Source organism: Lepidochelys kempii, chromosome 20 (genome assembly GCF_965140285.1).
Source record: "Lepidochelys kempii isolate rLepKem1 chromosome 20, rLepKem1.hap1, whole genome shotgun sequence".
NCBI classification, from domain to species: Eukaryota; Metazoa; Chordata; order Testudines; family Cheloniidae; genus Lepidochelys; species Lepidochelys kempii.
The window spans coordinates 24,356,071-24,378,428 of NC_136399.1; the positions used below are offsets into that span (position 1 = coordinate 24,356,071).

The 22,358-nt window shown below is 52.4% G+C and overlaps 1 protein-coding gene across 6 annotated transcripts in view; it reads right to left on the reverse strand.

The window, feature by feature from the left end:
* The window catches only part of NFIX (nuclear factor I X), a 155,002-nt gene that overhangs the window by 121,658 nt on the left and 10,986 nt on the right, over window positions 1–22,358 (reverse strand). For 3 of the 6 annotated variants that reach the window (XM_078849634.1, XM_078849631.1, XM_078849632.1), the window contains exon 2: window positions 8,703–8,864. The exons of 1 other annotated variant lie outside the window; for it this stretch is intronic. In XM_078849634.1, the coding sequence (XP_078705760.1) occupies window positions 8,703–8,729 (27 nt within the window). In that variant the 5' untranslated portion in view covers window positions 8,730–8,864. Of the gene's footprint in view, window positions 1–7,776; window positions 7,855–8,702; window positions 8,865–9,010; window positions 9,063–22,358 lie in introns of those variants that run through there. 2 more of the 6 variants (XM_078849633.1, XM_078849639.1) reach the window with 2 other exon arrangements.

The following is a 22,358-nucleotide window of genomic DNA, read 5'->3' on the forward strand; positions in this document are numbered from 1 at the left end:
AAAAATTAACAAAACAAACAAACAAGGACTTTCAGAGGAAAGTTTCCACTTTAAAAAATCAGCAAAAGAAAAGGAAAAAACAGTCAAACTGACCTTTCATTTTTCCATTTTCTACTGTAAAAAATTTTTTTTTGCTCAGTAAGAAAACCGAGAAACTGCCCATTTCGTAAGCCAGGGGCTGGCATTCCAATGAGAATGGAAAGTTGTTTACAGTTTGTAATTAAGTTTCTATTGATAGCCCCAAACTGTGAAAGTTTATAAATATCTTAATGAATTGTTTGTAAACTCACCTGAATACTGTCTCAACACTGCATAAATGTTTATTTATAGGCTTCGCTAATTTCACTCTCCCTGTTCAGCTCATTGTTTCATTCTTTGTGTGTGTGTGTGTGTAATATTTTTATGCTTTCATTTCCCTTGCAAGTACCTTAACTCCTTCAACAGTCAGACTCTTTTCCCACCTCCTTCCCCAAAGTCTGAAAAACCCACTCTTTGCTCCAATCTTTCCGATGCCTTTTTTTAGAAAAGACCACTGGCAAAACTCCCATGGACTTCGGCTAGAGCCCGAACTGACTGAAATAAGTTATCGTCCTGAATTCTTTTTTCCCCCCAAAAGCTCCTCGTGTAACAAATTCTGCTCTGAAGATCAGGAGGGAAGAGTCATACCCGTGGGGCAAAATGTCTCACAATAGCGTTTTGGATGGGGCTGCTTTCAAACGACCTGTAGGGTTTTTGTTAGTCGGTTTGTTTGATTGGTTGGGTTACCCAAAGCAGGCCACATCTTTCTATGATTTTCTAAATAAATAAGGTCCAACGCTGCCAGGGCTTGCTAGCAGGCACAGTGGTAACACCAGTCAGGTCAACAAATGACTGCATCCAATAGTGAGGATTTACAGAATCAACCTGAGGAACAGTCAAGGAAAATTGAGAGAGGAAAAGGTGAGCAAGGATTTGCTATATAAAACCCATTCGTGTTCGGGAGGCTCCTCCAAAACAGGCCAAGATAAGGAGTAAGCGAGCTGGATTTTCCATCTGCACAGCTACATGTGTGTGCAAGCAAATATCTTTCAAAATACAACCAGATGGAGGAATAGGGACTGATGGCCCAGCTAACCACACCGATTGTCCAACTCTCCGGCCAGTGAAAATGCACTTCCCCAAAGATTTGCCTGCCAATTTTAGGTGGGTCAGAAAGGCCCAAACTCTGTTCCCTTTATTAGAAGGCCGCCAAGTCATGCAAGCAGAAAAATCCCCCCTTAATTCCCAACGTTAGAAAACAGAGGGTTCAAAATGCATTTGAAAGGGGGGTGAAAAGAACGCCAACTTATTAAGGAAATTGGATTTGGAATGTGTAACGAATAATTGCTTTAATGGCTGACATGTATAGCTAGGCTAGATTACACATGCACACATATTAGACACTGACCCAGATACTAGATTCATTTTATACAGTAGGTTGTTTGTGTGTGTGATTGGATATATTCGAATGCTAGAATCACATATAACATGATAGCCACACGCTGATAGAGAACATATAGGATATCTGGAGGCACAGCTACAGGGGTGCAGGACTGCACACCGCAGGCCTAAATTGGAGTGATTTCAGTGTGCAACACAAGGCTCCGCACAGAGCCTGATCTGAAAGTGTGAAATGCCTCAGATCACCGGTCACTTTTACAAACATCGGCTGATGTTTTTATGTGTGATGTATACATATGTACACACATTATGAGGTATGTGTAATTTGTGTGTGTGTTATACATAATGAGTATTGTGTGTATATTCAACATTCACATATATACACGCACACACACCATACATACGATATACAAACCTATATTATACATACAGGAATAGTGGGTCTATACATAATACACACACGATATATAAACAGACCCATCTAGTATTATGTGTGTGTATGGCATGTATATATTTGTGATAAACATACACAATATATATATCATATAAAATCTGTATATTGCATATGCATTATTATATGCAAATCCATATTATACAGTAGAACCTCAGAATTACGAACACCTTGGGAATGGAGGGCATTTGTAACTCGGAAATGTTTGTATCTCTGAACAAAACGTTAGGATCGTTCTTTCAAAAGTTTACAACTGAACGTTGACTTAATACAGCTTTAAACTTTATTATGCAGAAGGAAAACGCTGCTTTTAACCATCTGAATTTCAATTAAACAAACACAGAAACAGTGTCCTCACCTTGTCAAATCTTTTTTATTTAAACTGTCCCCCTTTTTTTTTTTAAAGTAGTTTACATTTAACACACCCATATGTACTGTATTTGCTTTTTTTTTTTTTTTGTCTCCAAATGAGGTGTGTGGTTGACTGGTCAGTTCTTAACTTTGGTGTTCATAATTCTGAGGTTCTACTGTATATATGCGTGGTTAGGATGTATATGTGATTAGACTATATAAACGCATCATACGTACTACATACAGGGCCACATATTATCTACAATGTGTACAGTGTACACACAAATATTTAATATATGATTCTACATAATATATATGTGTGCATGGATGTATACTGTATATACTTGTATTTTACAGACACCTCATATAACATATACACACACTAACCACATACAAAAACAATATTGATTACACATTCCAAATCAAATTTAAGAAGTCTGTGTATATATGTAATATATATATACACGTACGTACGTGTGATATAGATATATAAAAAATGGATCTATAATACACGTGTGTGTGTGTGTGTTTGTCTATATAAAGTGCTTTGAGACCTACATATGACAAGCACGACATAAGAGTTAAATATTATTAATTATTATTATTATATAAAAACATGTATACCCACTTATATATACACACATACATTATATCAAACACACACAAGATCGCATATCAGCACATAAAGGCCAAAATGAAATACAAATAACCTGCCTGATTTAAGTCAGTTATCAGAATGGCAAATAGTCAAAAAAAAAAAATAATTTTTGCAATGACTCGAAAGTCCCCACCAAAATAGCGTTGGCTTAAAAAACCAAAAACTCAACGCCTTGGCTCTCTTTCTCGGTCTTCTCTCTATGTATTTCAAACATGCTCCTCCAACTCCTCCTAGCTAGCAGATGTGTATTTTATTTTATATTTGCAACGTCACAGGGATCGGGGGGAAAAAATCTTTGAAAAAAATAAAACCCAGAGCTGATTGTTAGCAAAAAAGAAAAGAAGAAGAAGAATACGAACACTTAGGAGTGATGGAATTGGGCCAGGTGAACTGCAGAACTGTTAGTAAGCAGACGAGAGTTCTCCTTCATCCAACAATAAAATAAACACTTACAGAGCAGATGCCACTTAAAAAGCAAGTGGCACCAAAGACATGCGACATGGAAGGTAGTTTGATAATTTTTTCGCCTCCATCATGACAACCCTGCACCCCTCCTGAAAAGCTCTTCTGTGGATTCTGCCCCTCTTAAATCTCTCCCACCAACTTCAGCCAGGCCAGAACTTCCCCACTTCTAGCACATTATTTCAAACTCGGGGTCCCAGACTGCTTCCGAGGCCAAGCTTTTGGGGCCAGATTCACCAATAGCGTACACTATTATCATGCAACAATTTACACCAACAGAGGATCAGGCCCTCTGTTGATCGGGACAGCAGGATCAGGCTTGCCGAGTGCTAAGATCGAGAAATCCAGTTCGAGGGGCCGATATGGGAGTGCCCAGGATCGGGCCCTACAACAATAACCTCGTTCAGAACTTCTCTTCAGCAAGGCCGCAGGTCCAGTCTTTGGGACTCTCTCCTAGGGAAGGGAGCGGGAGAGACTGCACTGGTTGAACTGGGACAGCGGGTGATTTTAGATTGCAAATAACAGGAAAGGGGGGAGGGGAAAAAAACACTCTCCTCCAGGAACTGAAACCAGGGAAATCAGTTCAGAAGTGAGCCAGGCAGGGGCAGAAGGGCAGTGGGGAATCTGCCAGGCTGGATTTAATTCACTGGGCACAAACAAGGGGTGACTCCGAAAAAGAAAGCTGGGTTTTCCCTCCCTGAGACAGAAACGAAACTGGTCGCTCCAGGCTGGCAGGGTCCCAAGGACGGGACGAACACAGAGGAACTAAAGAACAAACAGATGCAAGAAAATAACCCTCCAAAAATATTCCAAAACTTATCCCAGAAATGGCAGGCCTTGTTAGAAAAGTTTGTGAAAAATACAGACAGACCGACAGATAGTGTGGAGGGGATAGAGAGAGACAGAGATTCTCATGCTGTTTCTCTAGTTATTAAGATACTAGCCAAGTTTGTAATGCTACCTATGTAGAAAGACAGGACCTAATGTGAGGTAGATATATAGCCATTAAAAATGTAGGCTCGAATGCTAGATAATTATACAGAAATCTGGGCACATACACACACACATATATGTAAATAAAATACAGTACCGAATGCTAAAAATATTCTTTCCAAGCCTGTGACATTACAAAAAACGCAGGTTTTGGCCTGGAGGAGGGGGGGAGGAATTATGACGCAACATTACAGCCTAACTCTCCCACCCTTCCCCAAAAAATGGATTCCTGCCCAACTAACGAAACATCGTGAAATTATAACAAAGTTGACTGTTGTCACTTCACTTTTTCTTTTTTTTTTAATTAAGTGACCCCACTTAGTTTGGCTTTGGTTTTTTAAAGCCTCTTTGGTTTGATCTTTTTTTTTTTTTAGGGTTTTTTTTTTTAGGTTTGAATCCCTGGAATGATGTTGTAATTATTGTTTTATTGGTAACAACTGTCTTTTAATTGTTACATAGCACCCCAGAGCATCGTGGGGAGTGGTGGAGTGACAAGAGAGATGCCTTGATAAATAAAATCATCATGACCAACAACGCTGCTTGTGCAAAATACATTTCTCTGGACACATATGAGTACTATAAGCTATCCGCTGTTAGTTGCAGTGGGCAACGCAATATATCATTATGTTGCAAAAATATGCAGGCCTCCAACAGACATGTATGATATTTTATGTATTGCATGTGTTATACACAGAGGTGCACGATTTACCTACACACCAATTCATATGTATCACCTATATATGACATGCACACACATTGGCTGGTATCACATAAATGACTGAGCATGTGTATACAATATACACACACACGTATCTTAGGTGTGGTAGTTATATTTTAGAGAAATTAAATACGAGGTATTTTAGGTATAGTGTGTGTGTATATACAATTGATATCATGCTATGTAAACTCTTAAATATAAGTTACCTTGAGTACAGTATGTGTGTGTTCACACACGGTATACTATATTATATAAATGTTAGATTCAGTGTCTGTGTACGTATTTGTAATACACACACACACACATTATACCTAAGAAAAATATATTTATAGCTGTATCACACACTCGTAGGTACACGCTGACGTACATATGTGTGTATATATAATTATAGAGATGTACATACTATGCCAGATACCTTATATTTATAGAGACATTTTCATCCATAAACATTAGGCGCTAGTTGCTTATTTCCATACCTAAAACTGCCAATCATTTGTTAGGTATTGATAGTAATTGCTACTGAAGTGTAAAGGACCTAATAGAGCCCATCAAGAGCCATCATCACCCCTTTTTACCAAAACAAAACAAAGATACTGGGACCACATTGTTCCACCCCTAACTCTCCAGAGTAACTTGCACCAGTTAAAAAACACCCCCCAGAAAGGTTTTGCCCCTCTTTCAGAGTCAAATGCTCTTTCAGAATCAAATGCTCATTGTCATTGTAATAATTCTCCTGATCTCATGTCAAATCCAAAATTAAAGGCAAAACTAAAGTGAATTCATGATATTCTTCCATAACCAATAATAATAATAGTCCGTTCCATTTATTACTTACTGTTGATTAAGGAAAAGAACACTTTCCCAGCCACTGAAAAAACTTGTATCCCCCCCAAACCATTGTTCCCACCAAATGAGCAAACAGATATGCAAAGTTTCTTCACTGTGCTCTCCAAAAGTGCCCCAAACCACAGAAATTACAGCCAATTAGAAAGATCTATCCATGGCAAACCTCAAAAATGTGATTCACATTATTTGCAGCCAGCATGGCAAAAAGGAAAGGAAGAAAATAGAACAGAAAACAATGCCTTGCTAAGAAGCAACTCCCATTTCTGTGTATCCATGCTGCTCACAAGCCCATCTATGTCCTTGGCTTGCTGCTTAAGCAAAAGTCATTTAAAACAATAAAAGTGCAATGTCATTTTAGGGTTATTATTTAAAAAAAAAATAAAGCCCTGGTTTTCCTTACAGCTGAGTTGCTGTATGTAAAAAATAAAAACAAAAAATGCCAATGTGTAACTGACAAGGACTTTAAAATATTTAAGGGCACTGAACTACACAAAAGGTCTTTAAAAAAATAATCAGATCTTGGAAAGGACATAAATTATACCCTTCTTACAAAAATAAATGAAAAATATTTCAACATAAGAGGATTTGTTAAAGAGCATCAAATAATGACAAAATATTCCTCCGAATGAGGCATGAAGTTAGGGTCAGTAAGTGCAGAGTTTAAGGGGAGCTCGGCTTGCCTGCCCCACTCTTAAAAGCAGACCTGCGAAAGGTCTGTCCAGGAGTCCCCTGCCCTGTCCTCCGCCGTGCCTAAGGATACCGGCTTCGGAGGGCTGTAGATTAGCTGGGGGGCCACGTTCCCTTTCAGAAGATGAGCTGGGAGATGGAATTGGAGCCGTTACTTTCCCCCACCTGAGTCGGATCTAGAGTCCCTGGTAAAACGCTTCACAGCTATGGGACAGGTTGGGGGAACTGGAAAGTTGAAACAGACAAAAGCCAAAGTGTGTTCGCTTCACGAAACTTCCTTCTGGGGGCATTAAAAAACATACCGATGTCCAGCTTTCCCCCTCCGTGGGTCCGAACCCCCCTCCAAAGAAGTTACATGATCGGCTCCAAAGACCTGTTTTAAGCCGGTTTCACCCCCTTTCCCAGCAGCAGCTGGATTTGTCCCTCATTCAATTGCAAAGTGTTGGTTGGTTGGTTTGTTCTTAATTATTTGAGTGGAAAAATAAAAAAGCTTTTGGGTGGTTACAAAATAATTTCTTAGCTGCATTTCAAGACAGTGTCCCGTCCCGTGCCCCCCCCCCCGCCGACTCAGAAATGTCACCATATTAAATTTGACAACTTGAGTTCATCCAGCAAAGCTAATTATATGAAATGCCTTTTCAGGGAACTCTGAGCTGAAGAGTTAAGATAATTCCCCGGCCCCCCGCACCAAAAAAATCCACCGTTTTAATTAACAGCAAAATCCAACATTTCTTTGCTCCACAAATTGTATACCGGGGCGGGGGGGGGGGGGGATCAAATCTATCACCAGAAGACCATCAATTCCACACCTCCAAACCAGACAGCGATCTAATGCAAACTGTGCCCTCCTTTTTCTTTTCTGTTTTTGCACGGTTAGAAATGTTGCATTGATTACCCCCCCCCCCGGCTTGCAGCTTGTAAATTTCAACGCCTTTCCCCCGCTCAGCTCCAACAACTCAGCGACCGTGTAAACAGCTCCCAACTCTCCGCTTTTTGCAAACTTCCTCTGCTCCAAACGCCCCCCTTCCCCGCCGCCCCGTTTTGCACCATCCACAGGCTCGCTTCCCTTCTCCCTCGAGAAATTGCAACCCCCCCCCCCCGCAGCCCCCCGAGAAATAAAGCACCGGTTTGGGCTGCGGTGGAAGGAAAGTGCGGAACTTTCCCACCCAAGAGAGAGAAACCCCCCCCTACCTGAGCCGAGCGGGGCGAACGCAACAGGCGAGGGAACCAGGCAGCCCCCGAGAACCAGCCAGGGCCGATGCTTCCCCTGGCATTTCGGAGCTGCCTGGATTTAGCTCCCGCTCGGAACTGGGGGGGGAGGGGGGGTTAATTTACTTCAAAACAAAAAGTCGAGTTGGGCTGGGGGGGGGGGGTTGCTTTGAGGGGTGTTTTTGTTGTTGTTGTTTTTTTGGAAACAAGCGAAGATCTCCGCTCCCAGCAGCCGCAAACCCAGACAGGCAAAATCCCCTGCAAGTGCGAGCAACTCCTCGCATTGGCGACCGACCTTCGCGGTAAACGCCACGGCCCAGGTCATAACAGTGCAGATCCATATTAAAATCACTTCGACACGGGTACACTTCCCTCCCCACGTCCCCCCCCCAGCTTCCCCCCCCCCGCAAAAAAACAACCCAACGACCCAGCAGAGCTGCATGCATTAATCCGGCAACCCCCGCTGCCCTTCTCCCCCTCCCTCCCTTCCTTTCTCTCTCGCTCTCTCTCTGGTTTTTAATTCTTGAAATAAATTTGGGAGAAGCGCCATTTTCTGAGCTAAACCCATGTGCAGTGAATCTAACAAAGAGCTTGGAAACATGCCATCAAACCCTCTTTCTCTGCAGAAAGAGAAAGAGAGAGAGAGACAGGGGAAGAATTTTTGTTTCAAACAAAAACCCAGCACAGACAGACAGCAATAATCCTCCCCCCGGCGACCCCGCCGCCGCCCGGTGCCTGGCCCACACCAACATTAAACCGGGAGCAAACCCGACAGGAAACTTTCACACACACAAAATGCAATGAAAGAAACAAACAGAACTTGCTTTTCTCTCTCTCTCTCTCTCTCTCTCTCTCTCTCTCTTTGTTGTTTTTTTTTTTGTTTGTTTGTTTGTTTGCTTGTTTGTTACCTGGGTCAGGCAGTATGGGGAGTACATGGTTATTTTTGGAAAACAACTGTTGCAGAATTTTGTTTCATATGGAGAACAGCTGGCTAGCTGGCGGCATGTCTAAAGCGCCGGTGGCTTCCCTCTCTAGTCCATGCTGCCGAGCGGTAACCCCGCCTTGGAGCTCTGAAAGTGAAAGTTTAGACACAGTTTGGAACCGAGAACACTTTTGCCTTGAGAAAGCTTTTAGCTCCCTCCCACTCTCCCCTCCCCTCCCCTCCCTCTCTCTCTCTCTCCTTCCCCCCCCCCCCCCGCCCCCAGCACATACACACTTTGTATTCGGAGCTCTTCCCTCCCCTTCGCACCGGAGCCCGTCGGGGGGAGCGAGTGACTCCCTCCGATTCGGTTCTGCGGGGTGTGTGCACGGCGTGGGCTGGGAGCAGCCTCGCAAGGGAGCTGGGTCATTGCAACAAGAATCAACTTTTGCAACCTTCTAAGGGTCTAGCCCCCCCCTCCCCCCCCGGGAGTTAGAGACGTGCTTTCACTGCAAACCCGCTGCTCTTGAGCCGAGCCCAAGCACTGGAAGGAAGCAAATCCGAATTGCTGGGCAACTCGCTTCATTTGCGACCAGTGAGACACAGCCTTTGATTTGGAGCCGGAGAGGAGCTAAAATCACTGGCCTGGCCTGCTCTGCCATCATCTCACCCAGGCTCTGTGACTCCCCTCTTCGACCTGCTTTGGCCAGGCCCGTCACTTTCCCGCAGTGCGGGGCTCCTGGCCAGGGTCGGGGGGGGGGGGGCTTATGCCATTTGCAATGGGATGGGCGCAGGGCTGTACAGATCTTTGCCCCCTAGCAAACGAGAGCTCGGCTGGAGCCCCGCCTGAGAACAGAGAACTGGGGCGGGGGCAGCTCTTAGTCTGCCATGGGACACAACGTAAACCGGGGCGGGGGGGTCTTTGGAGGAACTGACCCGGAGAAAATGTACACGCTGGCAAAGAGGGGGTTAAGGTTTTTCCCTTGGACTCAATCCTGTTCCGCATAAACTCGTTTTTTAAATGTCCTTGAGTTAATTTATTTTATTGCTAAAGAGGTTGGCTTTATTTTAACAATACACCCGATTGTGGTGCAAAGGGGAAAGTGTGCTTTAGCATGTGATAGACGAGTGGGTCTGGAGATCAGATAGATACATAGATAGATGGGTGTGTATGGACATTAGATAGATGGATATAAAGATAGATAGATGGGTGTGTATGAAGCCAGGTAGACTGACAGACAGGTTGTTTAGATTAGATAGATAGATAGATAGATAGATAGATAGATAGATAGATAGATGATGATGAGGTGTATGGGGATAGATGGGTATGGAGACGGATGGGTGTGTATGGAGATGGATGGGTATGGAGACGGATGGATGGGTATGGAGATGGGTATGGAGACAGATGGGTGTGTATGGAGATGGATGGATGGGTATGGAGATGGGTATGGAGATGGATGGATGGGTATAGAGACGGGTGGGTGTGTATGGGAATAGAGACGGATGGATATGGAGATGGGTATGGAGACGGATGGATGGGTGTGTATGGAGATAGATGGGTATGGAGAGGGATGGATGGTTATGGAGATGGGTATGGAGATGGATGGATGGGTATGGAGATGGATGGGTGTGTATGGAGATAGATGGATGGGTATGGAGATGGATGGATGGATACGGATAGGGATGGATGGGTATGGAGATAGATGGATGGATAGCTATGGAGATGGGTATGGAGATGGATGGGTGTGTATGGAGATGGATGGATGGGTACGGAGATGGATGGATGGGTATGGAGACAGATGGATGAATATAGAGATGGATGGATGGGTATGGAAATTAGATAGCTGGATAAGGGCTGGCAGGTGACAGGTACATAGCAGGCAGAGAGACAGCTTCCCACTCTAGCCCCCGGATCCCCAGTTGAGTCCCAGGGATTGCCAAGCCAGGCCCTGTCTGCCCTTCTGCTGGGTTTCTCTATGATGTTGTTTTTCCAGCTGGGTGCGGGGGGTCTTTCCTGCCCTTCTGCACCTGCCACTGAGCAGCCCTTGCCCAGCCCCTGGTTGCATTGGGCGCCCCACTGGTGAGCCCCATGGGAATCCAGCGCTGGAAGCCAGGAGACCCCGTTCCCCGCAGCCAGGGTGTGATGGGGCAGCCAGGGGGCAGCTTGGGCCCATGCACAGCAGAGAGCAGTCAGGGGCAGGGCTGAAGGCAAGCTTGTTAATTTCACCCTGGGCTGAACCAGGTGTCTTCTGCAAGGGGCACCTCGCTGCTCTCAGGGCTTAGCCTGGAAGGCTGGCTTGGGGTTCAGGGGGGTCAGTGGACTTGTGAGGCATCAGCCCCCTTCATGCCCATCCCCTTCCAGAGTGGCATCTCCTGCAATCATGCCCTCTCTTTCCAACAGTGCCCCACTGCTGAGACACTCGCTAACCTCCCCGCCACACACACACACACCCCATTTGCTCCAGGAGACAACAGTGCACTTGCAACTCGAAGCAGGGCGTTTAGAATTACCAGGAGGGAAGAGGGCTAAAGTTTCATCTTAATATCCCCAATTGAAAGCCCTGCTTTGTTTCTGAGTTGCTGGGGCAGAAACTGGGGAGGGGGGGGCAGGTGGGGGAGCTCAGAGATAGAGAGAGGGTTTCAAGCACAGATCCAAGAGCTGCCAAGGTGAGCGGGTGGGAGAGGGATAGGAAGGGAGAAAGGGGAAAAGGCTACCCCCACTCAACAGACTGGAGCGGACAGAGGGAGCGGACAGGTCCCTGTGCTGCCCCTTTATCCAGACTGGACATTTTAACTAAATGGGGGGGGGGGAGCTTGAGGGAGTGTATGTTTCCCTGTATGTAAAATCCTCACTGCAGTTTGTGTTTGACTTTACTCTCTTGAAAATGGATATACACACACAGGACAAACAGGGGATACACACACAGACAAGACACACACTAGCTATGCAGGCACACACAAGATACACACAAACACACACAGACACAGATGACACCACACACACAGAGTATACACCCAAAGGCGGGATACACACAAGATACACACCCACACAGCACATGCAGAGTACACCCAGAAGATACACCCACAATACACAACACACACATGCACAGGAGGTGTCCTAGAGACACACACAGGTGTAGAACAGGTTAGGAATTTTCCAATAAAATGATGTTTTGTTGGAAAAAATGTTGATTTGTCAACAGCAAAACATTTCCCAGGAATAGGTTGCTCTGGACAAATTCCTCATTCTGTTTTTTGGGGGTTTTAAAGGCATGCCATTGGCAAAATGCAACGGTCCATTTTTAAGTTCAAAACCACTTTTGCATTTTGCAATGGTAGTTAGTTCACAGTTCAAAAAATGTAAAGCTGGTTTTTGAAAAAGGCCGACATGGGAAGGAAACGGTTCGAGCTTTTACCCAAAGATCTCCTTTCGCTTGGCCCAACCTCTGTGATTTTTTTCAGATTTTCGGTTCACGGAAATTTGCGATTTTGACTTTCCGTGATGGGAATACCTCCCAAAATCTGGCGAATTCCTGCCTTATGGGTAAGCCCATCTCCCTCCCAGTCCCCCAGGGTACGTCTGCACTGCAGCTGGGAGCAACCCTGGAGAGACAGATGCAAGCGAGCGAGGGACAAGCATTGTGTATGTCGCGGTTCCGGTGGCAGCTCGGGCCCACCTGACCTCCAGGCAGCTACCGTGAATCTGGTTACCCTGGCTGGAGGGCTTGCTGCCAGCTGCAGTGTAGACACACCCAGAGAGGCCACATGAGGTGCCTTTCATTTGGCACAAGACCAAGGACCTGAGCACTGTTGCCTCCGTGCGTTGGGAAATGTCCACCCAGACCTGGCTTGGCCTTTTGGTCTTTCAGGCTGGGTTCTGTGCTGGGGCTGAAGGCACCAAGGTGCCTGGACCTGCTTGGAATCAGGTCCATCAGCCCCTCTCCCAACTCCCAGCCTAGGTCTCAGTTTCACATGGGAGGCAAGTGGCCTGTCAAAGTCCTGGGACTATGCACAGAGAAAAGGCAATCCAGATATAAGATGGGCAACCGCCCACCTCTGTCTGGCTCCTTATCTGCCCCGAGCACCTCAGCACCAACCCCCACACACACTCTCACAAAGTAGGGAAAAATCAGTCTCCTTTTACAGATAGAGAAACTGAGGCAAAGAGCAATGAAGGGATCACAGTGAGTTACAGGGCAGAGCTGGGAAGAGAACGAAAGAACCTTGACTCTCAGCCTCTCCCCTCCCCCAGCTCTACCCCCGCCCCCAGCCTCTACACCCCCCAAGAGCTGGGGATAGAACCCAGGAGTCCTGACACCCAGCCCCCTGTTCTCAGCTCCAGACCCCACCCCCCCTTCCTACTCTTTGCAATAGAATCCAGTTTTCTGCCTACCTGGGGTCAATGCCAGTTCAGCTGGCCTGGGTCCTCCCCATCCGCCTCTTGGGCAGTGAGCTAAGGGGGGAGGGACACACCTTAGAGTGGAAGGTGCCAATCAGGCTGGAGTCTAGGGGAACAGGTTGGGAAGCGAGGAATGAGACATGGGGCCTTTCCCCTCTCGGGGACACTGGCTCCAATCCGGCCCCACAGCAGAGGGACTGGGTGGCTCAGGGAGATGGGAAATGGGGCATGGGTAGGGCTGCCACCTGTGAGATACAGAACCCCATTTTATCCAAGACAGCTACGTCCAAAAAGGGACAATCCTGGGAAAACCTGGACAGGAGCTCACCTAACACATGGGGCTTTTCCCCTCTAGGGGGCGCTGGCCCCAATCCCGATCTGGCCCCAGGGACTGGCAGGCTCGGGATGGGAGGAATGGGGGTTCTCCCCTCCACATGGCACCAGCTTCAATCCAGCCTGGCCAGCCGTGACCCAGGCTCACCCCGCCCCAACAGGCTGTCTGGTATCCCCCAGGAGAGGAATTTGCTGGCATCAGGCTGCCTCCATTGCCGGGCCCAGCTCCCCCAATGCCCACCAGCCACCCCCGCCGACATGGGGGGCTGAGGCGGGGGAGGTCTCAGATACAAGCCCCCATTGAGCTACCTCCTTTCCCTGGCACCCAGGCATCACCCTCTCCATTAACTCTACTGCAAGGCCTTGGCACAAAGACGGGCTGCCCCCACCTCCTGGCGGCCCCATTTTCCAACTGCGAGCCCAGCTGTTTGCCACAGCACCAGGCAGTGCCCGTGCCAAGCAATGCGCCCCCTCTGGGGAGGGGCTGGCACGCGGCTGTTGCGCCTCCCTTGTTCTATTGAGCGCCTTGCCGCGGCACCAAGCCTGCCAGGGAGTGGGGCTCAGCTTTAATTCAGGCACCCGGCCCGGTGAGCCGGGGCAGAGTGGGGGGAGCTGCTTCCCCTGCCATCTGTCGCCACTCGGTGCCGAAGGAGACACGCCATGCAGGGACTGGCGCATGAGGACAGCAATTGGAGGGAGCTGTCCTGGCTCAGCCCAGCCAACAGAAGCGGGTAAAGCTTTCCTTGTTGGTGCCCCAGTGCCCACGGTCTGTAGGACCAGGGTCGGGACATTCGGCAATGCCACCCCAACGCTTGCACAAGACAGAAGGCCCTGTGCCACGTGGCGGCAGTCGGGCCAGAGGGCTCCCAGGCAGCATTGCCCAGGGAATAGGAAATAGGTACATCTCGAGGGGCGGGGGGGGAAGGCCAATAAGGTGCACAGAAGGACCCATGCAGCAGGGGGAGATGAACGAGGTGCCACGGAAGGACCCGCACAGCAGGGGGAGATGAACGAGGTGCCACGGAAGGACCTACGCAGCAGGGGGAGATGAACGAGGTGCCACGGAAGGACCCGCACAGCAGGGGGAGATGAATGAGGTGCCACGGAAGGACCTACGCAGCAGGGGGAGATGAACGAGGTGCCACGGAAGGACCCGCACAGCAAGGGGAGATGAACGAGGTGCCACGGAAGGACCCGCACAGCAAGGGGAGATGAACGAGGTGCCACGGAAGGACCCGCGCAGGAGGGGGAGATGAACGAGGTGCCACGGAAGGACCCGCACAGCAGGGGGAGATGAACGAGGTGCCACGGAAGGACCCGCGCAGCAAGGGGAGATGAACGAGGTGCCACGGAAGGACCCGTGCAGCAAGGGGAGATGAACGAGGTGCCATGGAAGGACCCGCACAGCAAGGGGAGATGAACGAGGTGCTACGGAAGGACCTGTGCAGCAGGGGGAGATGAACAAGGTGCCACGGAAGGACCCGCACAGCAAGGGGAAATGAACGAGGTGCCACGGAAGGACCCGCACAGCAAGGGGAGATGAACGAGGTGCCACGGAAGGACCCACACAGCAAGGGGAGATGAACGAGGTGCCACGGAAGGACCCGCACAGCAAGGGGAGATGAACAAGGTGCCACGGAAGGACCCGCACAGCAGGGGGAGATGAACGAGGTGCCACGGAAGGATCCACGTAGCAGGGGGAGATGAACGAGGTGCCATGGTAGGACCCGCGCAGCAAGGGGAGCTGAACGAGGTGCCACGGAAGGACCCGCACAGCAAGGGGAGATGAACAAGGTGCCATGGGAGGACCCACGCAGGAGGGGGAGATGAACAAGGTGCCACGGAAGGTCCCACACAGTGGGGGGATCGGGAATTTCCCCAATCTTGATACGATCCCAAGGCAGCCCCCTTCCCCAGGTGTCTGCGGGGACACTAATGACTCTTGGATCAACTCAGTCACAATTATCCAGCCATTGCGAGGAACCTGTGATTACCAGCATGCCACGGCGCAAGGGGGGCACTGTGCCAGGTACCTCCAGTGGAGTGAGCGATGGAAAGATCCCTGAGCCAGAGCCATCCCAGCATCCACACCCCCAGCCATCCCAATCCCACCCAGGGGGCTGCAGGGCTGCTCCCTACCCCCATCCCATGTGGATCTGAGCCTGCTGGGGGGAGGGGGCACTGATCTCAGGTTTAAGGCAAACCACCCAGACCCCAAAATTTGGGGTAACTCCCCAGGCCCCTCCAAGCCACAAGGGAGCCCAACCAGTAGAACAAAGCAGGGTGCAGGGCCTATGAGAGCCCCTCTGGGGCAGGCTCCAGGGGGTGCACTTCCCCCACAATCCCCCTCATGCATTGCAGCCCCAACTCAGCCACCAACCCAGCTGCAGACCCCCAAGTGCCAGTGCTCTGAGTTCAAGGGGTCTCAGTCTTACCACTCAAAGGCTCCCTGCGCTTCCCCACTGGTGGAGAGGCCAAGGAAAGAATGAACCCTAGACAGTGACCCCTCCCGACCCCTCGGGAGTGGCTGTGTGTGCCCCGCACCATGCCAAGCTGGTATCTCAGGTCTGCCGCTGCATTAACACCAGGCATAAATCAAACCCAAAGTGACAGTGGTTCCAGGCCGGGGCTCGGCCTCAAGTCAGGACTCCTGGCCCTGGAATGGGAGTGGGGCCGAGGGTTTAGAGGTTCTGGTCCCAGCTCTGGGAGGGGAGTGAGGTCTATGAAACACACCATCTCTTAGTCCAGCCCTTACTACCATCTGTCCCCACCCACAACTGCCAACAAAGGGGCCAGGAACAACCCTTCCCTCCCCCACCCCCGAGGATAGAATGTGCTGGGGAGTAATCATCATCCCTTTGCACCAGTCGATCTCAAAGCACCTTACAAAGGAGGTTAGGAGCATGATCCCCATTGTACAGACAGGGAAACTGAGGCACAGAAAGGGGAAACGACTGGCCCAAGGTCACCCAGCAGGCCAATGGCAGAGCCAGGAAGAGAACACAAATGTCCTGAGTCCCAGTCCAGCGCTCTAGCACCCGGGGAAATGGGGAGCTCAGGGCTCGGATAGCAGTGGGGCTCTGAGTCAGGATTGAGGGGCACCGGCAGACCACTGTAAGAAGCTTTCCCGATGCCCGTCTACACTAGCCAAGCCTGTCTCTCCCCCCAGCTGAGTCTGGTTTCAGGGACCTCAACGACACCCCCCCCCACGCACTCAAAACGGCTTCAACTTTCCACAGGCTGCTCCCTCTGCTCCTCCTGTGTGCGGAGGGGGGGGGCATCCTCAGCTCTCACAGCTGTGCCCCTGCCCAGCTCCTCCTAACTGGGCTGATGCCCAAAGAATGCCCAGCCATGCCAGGAGCTGCCGCCGGCTGGGGGATGGGGGGCAGCTGGAGGCCCGGGAAGGGGCGGGTTTTACAACACGCCACGGAAGGCGGCAGGGTCTCTCCGGCCCACCCCTCTCACCCACCCTCAGTCTCCAAGTGGCATGACTGCCAAAGGGGGAGGCCACTGGGTAACCCTCTCCCTTGCCCGACTTGTGTGAGCTGAGAGCACCCCCATTCCAGGCCTGCCCCGCCCACCTCCTCACCTTTGGGGGGGAAAGAGAGACCATCTGTGCCCCTCCCCCCCAATCCCTCTTCACTGCCAAACCTCTGATACCAGTGTCTGTTTCATTGTGCCCAGACCTGCCAGCTCCGTGCCATGCTCCTGGCGCCTCCCCGCCCCGCCCCCCACCCCCAGCACTTTGTGCAGTGGGGGAGGTGGCTCTTTATTTTAAAGCTCTTCATCTGGGGGGTGAATTGGAGATTCCCAGTAAAGCAGCCATGGCAAAAGCCATGTGGATGCGGGATTCTGAGAAAGCAAATCACCCATGCAGAGCTCAGCCGGTGCCCCTCAACCCCGACCGGCCGCCCCCTGCTAGCCCAGCCCTGGGCTCCCCCCATACACACAGCTCCGTGGTGCCCCTCAACCCCGACCCGCCGCCCCCTGCTAGCCCAGCCCTGGGCCTTTGCTGAACAGAAACTGTCACTACCCAGACAATGAAAACACCCAAGCTTTCCTCTCTGAAAGGAGCAGCAATTAACCGTTAGTCAGCACCCAGCATGGCCGGAGCAGACCTGACTAACTCCGTATTAATTATGAATCACATGTATTACAGCAGGGTAGTCCCATGGTGGGGTTCCCTGGGATGGGGGGCAGGGCCCAGGATGGGGAGCGGGGTTCTCTCCTTACCCCAAAGCATCAGGGCTGGCCAGGGCTCTGAGGTGGCACCTGGCAGTCTCTCTCTCAGGTGCTGGCTGGGTGGTTCTTGCCCCCATGCTCAGGGTCTAACTGATCCCCCTATGCAGGGCAAGGGAGGAATTTCCCCCCCAGGTCAGATTGGCAGGGACCTAGGTGGGGGGGGGTTAACCTCCCTCTGCAGCTGGGGGGCAGGTCGCTTGCCAGAGTTCGCTGGGTATTTCCCCCTTCAATCCCTGGGCCCCTCCTGTCCTTTTCCTGGGGCTCTACACGCATAGGGGAGCCCTTGGACCCAGGCACCACGCAGACCCCCTAGGGCTCCTTCCAGAGGCCTCAAGGTGCTTCACAAATGAAGGTGAGGAGCCTTGTCCATTATCCCCAGGTCATAGCTGGGAAACTGAGGCACAGAGCGGCACCGGGCCCTGCCCGAGGCCACTCGGCAGGTCAGTGGTGGAACCGGGGTTCGAACCCGCGTCTCTTGCCTCCCCTTCCAGCGCCCCACCCGCGGGCGCGCTCTGCAGCTTGCCAGCACTCCCGCACGATGGTGCTAGGAGCGAGCGAAGCACGTGGACAGACAGACGGACGGACAGGTGGGCATGGGGTTATATAGAGAGCCGGACCGTCACCTTTGCGGAGTGATGTGCACATGGGAAACGCCGCCTAACTGGCGAAAAGCCTGTCAAGTCTTAAGAAGCCTGGGGATGAGAATTCATTTGGGTCCAAAGGTAAATTCACGGGCAACCAATCGACCGATAAAGGAGCCAAAAGCCCTGCACCGTTCTCCCAGCTGCCCCTCGTTCACCCACGCACTCAGTGCTGCCCACTCTCCACCCTGATTTGTCTTAAAGCCCCAGCTCCGGGAGTCGTGAGATTACAGGCGTCAGTCGTTTTTCAAAGTCCGTTTCCAGCCCCTGGGGCTGCAAGAGAGCCCCCTTCCCACCCCCTCTGAATGGCGCCACGCCCAAAAAGCCAAGCACTGATTCTTTTAAAGCCGAGCTCGTGATCTTTAAGTTGGTCTCGCGATTTCAGGGGTGGCATGATCAGGCACACTCGGGACCGGCCCCGCTGCCCCCCTGTCACTTCCCCGCGCGCTGTTACACTCTATCGGGGGCATTTGTCTCCGTAACTTCAGGGACGCCCCCGTGGCCTTCAGACTAGATGTTCGTACAGCGCCGCGCCCAACAGGGTCCCGGTCCGTGGCCGGGGTTCCTCGCTGCGGCCGTCCGGCGCCTAAGGAATAGATACTAAACCCAGCGGGGCAAATGGTGGGCTATTTGCTTCGTTGCCAGTCCTGGCAAATGAGGTTTTGAACATGGGTTGGGGTCAAACCCGACACACCATTTCTCAGCATTTTCGGAGAATCCCAAAATTGAAAAAAAAAAAAATTACATTTCGATTTTAACAGAGAAGAAGTTTTGGTTGCAAAATTTTGCCCAGCCCTGAACGGCCTCCGGTCTCCGCCGACCTCCGGATCAACGACCCGGCAAGTGAGACCAGCGACCCCTTGGAGGAGCTGGGCCGAAGCGACTGACTTGAGGTCGCCCAGCAGACCGGCGCCAGAGCTGGGAATAGGACCCAGGTGTCCGGGATCCCAGTGCTCTTATCCACCAAGCCGGACAGCCTGGGAGCTAAAGCTTCAGGGCTTAACCTGATCTCTTAGGAGAGACCAAGCTCATCTGCCCCCACGAAGCTCTTACGCCACATCTGCGACTGCGGGGCTCTGAAATGGAGAATATTATTTACTTGGACGGGACAAACGAGTGAATCCCCCCCCCCCCAGTTACACGGAATATTGTTCGTTTCTCTCTCGCCGATATTTTGATCATGACGAGTCATTAACGGAGCTGGCTGGACAATATTTCCACACGGGCACCCCCCACTTCATGAAAAAATTCCACATTTTCCGGTGGGGGGAATCAAGCCTGTTGGGGGGGTCGGTTGCTGGGGGAGCAGAAGGGGGGGGTGGCTTTTTTTTTTTTTTTTTTGGCCCCATCAAAACTTCAGAAACTGACCAGAATGAAGCTGTGGGCCGGGGTGGGTCCAGGACATCAGAGAGAGGAGGCGGGGGAGGCCCCAGGTTTGACGGGACCCTCTTCTGCGCCTGGGGGGGAGTGGGGAGAGGAGCTGCCCAGCGGCCCGGGGCTCCAGCGGCTCAGGGGCCAGCGCCAGGCGGTGTCTCGAAGGGGAAGGACGTTTGGGGTGGAAAATGTCGCCGAGACGGGCTCCCGGCAGCCGCTCTCCAGCCGGGACCAGGCCGGTCCGGGTCGGAAATCTACCAGCCCCGGCCGGCACCGGGGCCTTCCCGGCGAGCCCTTCCCGCTCCGGATTCCCGCCGCAGCGGGAAGGAAACGCTGCCGGGGTCTCCGCGCACGGGATTTGTTCCACAGACGGGGGGGGACAGTCCCGGGCCGGGCCAGGTCACATATTCGAGCCAACCCTTCCTCCGACAATATAGCACTTGGCTCGGGCTCCTTATTGTTGTTGGGAGCGGGAAAATATTAAATCTGAAACCAGGCTCGTCCAACATATGGAACAGATTGAAGGCCCCTCCACTTTGTTCCCCCCCCCCTTAATAAGAAAATATCTTTACTAGCAAGGGGGTGACGGGGGAGCCCCGGGGACTGGGGAGGGACATCGCTCGACTCGGAGCCGGCTCCGCTTTCGAACAGAGACTGTGCCGGGCTCAACTGAGTATGGGAATGTGGGGGTGGCGGGGGGGGTCGAGTGATCGTGTGCAGCTGCAGCACTGAGCGGGGGGGGGAGCAGAGGGGCTGTGAGGGTGCAGGGTGGGGGGAACTGGGGCGCAGAGAGGATGGGGGAGCAGAGGGGCTGTGAGGCTGCAGGGTGCGGGGGACTGGGGCGCAGAGAGGATGGGGGAGCAGAGGGGCTGTGACGGTGCAGGGTTGGGGGGGACTGGGGCGCAGAGAGGATGGGGGAGCAGAGGGGCTGTGAGGCTGCAGGGTGCGGGGGACTGGGGCGCAGAGAGGATGGGGGAGCAGAGGCGCTGTGAGGGTGCAGGGTGGGGGGGAACTGGGGCGCAGAGAGGATGGGGGAGCAGAGGGGCTGTGAGGCTGCAGGGTGCGGGGGACTGGGGCGCAGAGAGGATGGGGGAGCAGAGGGGCTGTGAGGGTGCAGGGTGGGGGGGACTGGGGCGCAGAGAGGATGGGGGAGCAGAGGCGCTGTGAGGGTGCAGGGTGGGGGGGACTGGGGCACAGAGAGGATGGGGGAGCAGAGGGGCTGTGAGGGTGCAGGGTGGGGGGGACTGGGGCGCAGAGAGGATGGGGGAGCAGAGGGGCTGTGAGGGTGCAGGGTGGGGGGGACTGGGGCGCAGAGAGGATGGGGGAGCAGAGGCGCTGTGAGGGTGCAGGGTGGGGGGGACTGGGGCGCAGAGAGGATGGGGGAGCAGAGGGGCTGTGAGGCTGCAGGGTGCGGGGGACTGGGGCGCAGAGAGGATGGGGGAGCAGAGGGGCTGTGAGGGTGCAGGGTGGGGGGGACTGGGGCGCAGAGAGGATGCGGGAGCAGAGGCGCTGTGAGGGTGCAGGGTGGGGGGGACTGGGGCGCAGAGAGGATGCGGGAGCAGAGGGGCTGTGAGGCTGCAGGGTGGGGGGGAACTGGGGCGCAGAGAGGATGGGGAGCAGAGGGGCTGTGAGGGTGCAGGGTGGGGGGGACTGGGGCGCAGAGAGGATGCGGGAGCAGAGGCGCTGTGAGGGTGCAGGGTGGGGGGGACTGGGGCGCAGAGAGGATGCGGGAGCAGAGGGGCTGTGAGGCTGCAGGGTGCGGGGGACTGGGGCGCAGAGAGGATGGGGGAGCAGAGGGGCTGTGAGGGTGCAGGGTGGGGGGGACTGGGGCGCAGAGAGGACGGGGGAGCAGAGGGGCTGTGAGGGTGCAGGGTGGGGGGGACTGGGGCGCAGAGAGGATGGGGGAGCAGAGGGGCTGTGAGGCTGCAGGGTGGGGGGGACTGGGGCGCAGAGAGGATGGGGGAGCAGAGGGGCTGTGAGGCTGCAGGGTGGGGGGGACTGGGGCGCAGAGAGGATGGGGGAGCAGAGGGGCTGTGAGGCTGCAGGGTGGGGGGGACTGGGGCGCAGAGAGGATGGGGGAGCAGAGGGGCTGTGAGGGTGCAGGGTGGGGGGGAACTGGGGCGCAGAGAGGACGGGGGAGCAGGGAGGACTGTGATGCGGCACAAACAGGGGACTGTGTATGGGAAAGCAAAGCGATCCCCACAGATCAGACCCCCACCCCCCAGCTTCCCCCCCCAGCACCAAAACTATCACCAGTTGCACCACTTTCACTAACCGCCGCTTTTACACTGCAGTTCCTCATTCCGATCCAAGAGTGGGAAACCCCTGGCCGGGCGACCAGGAACAAGCCCGTTCCGGGCCCCAATCCCGCCAGGCGCCCCTGGGGCACGTCAGGCTGGGAAGCAGGGGATCCCCATCAGGTGGCCGAGATGTGAAAACTGCAGCGGGTGGCGGGGCTGTTAATGGAGGGGGCAGAATCTCTGAACTGAGGGGGAAAGGGTATTTGTATTGAGCTGGCCGTTTCTATTCACACCGCAAAGGAGAGCCCCACACTTTGAACCCCTCTCTGCCAGAGGTAGCAGTAGATCCACCAGTTTGACCAGCAGCGAGCAATCGACGTCGGCCTGTTCCCCCTGTCCTGAGCCCAGGAACCAAA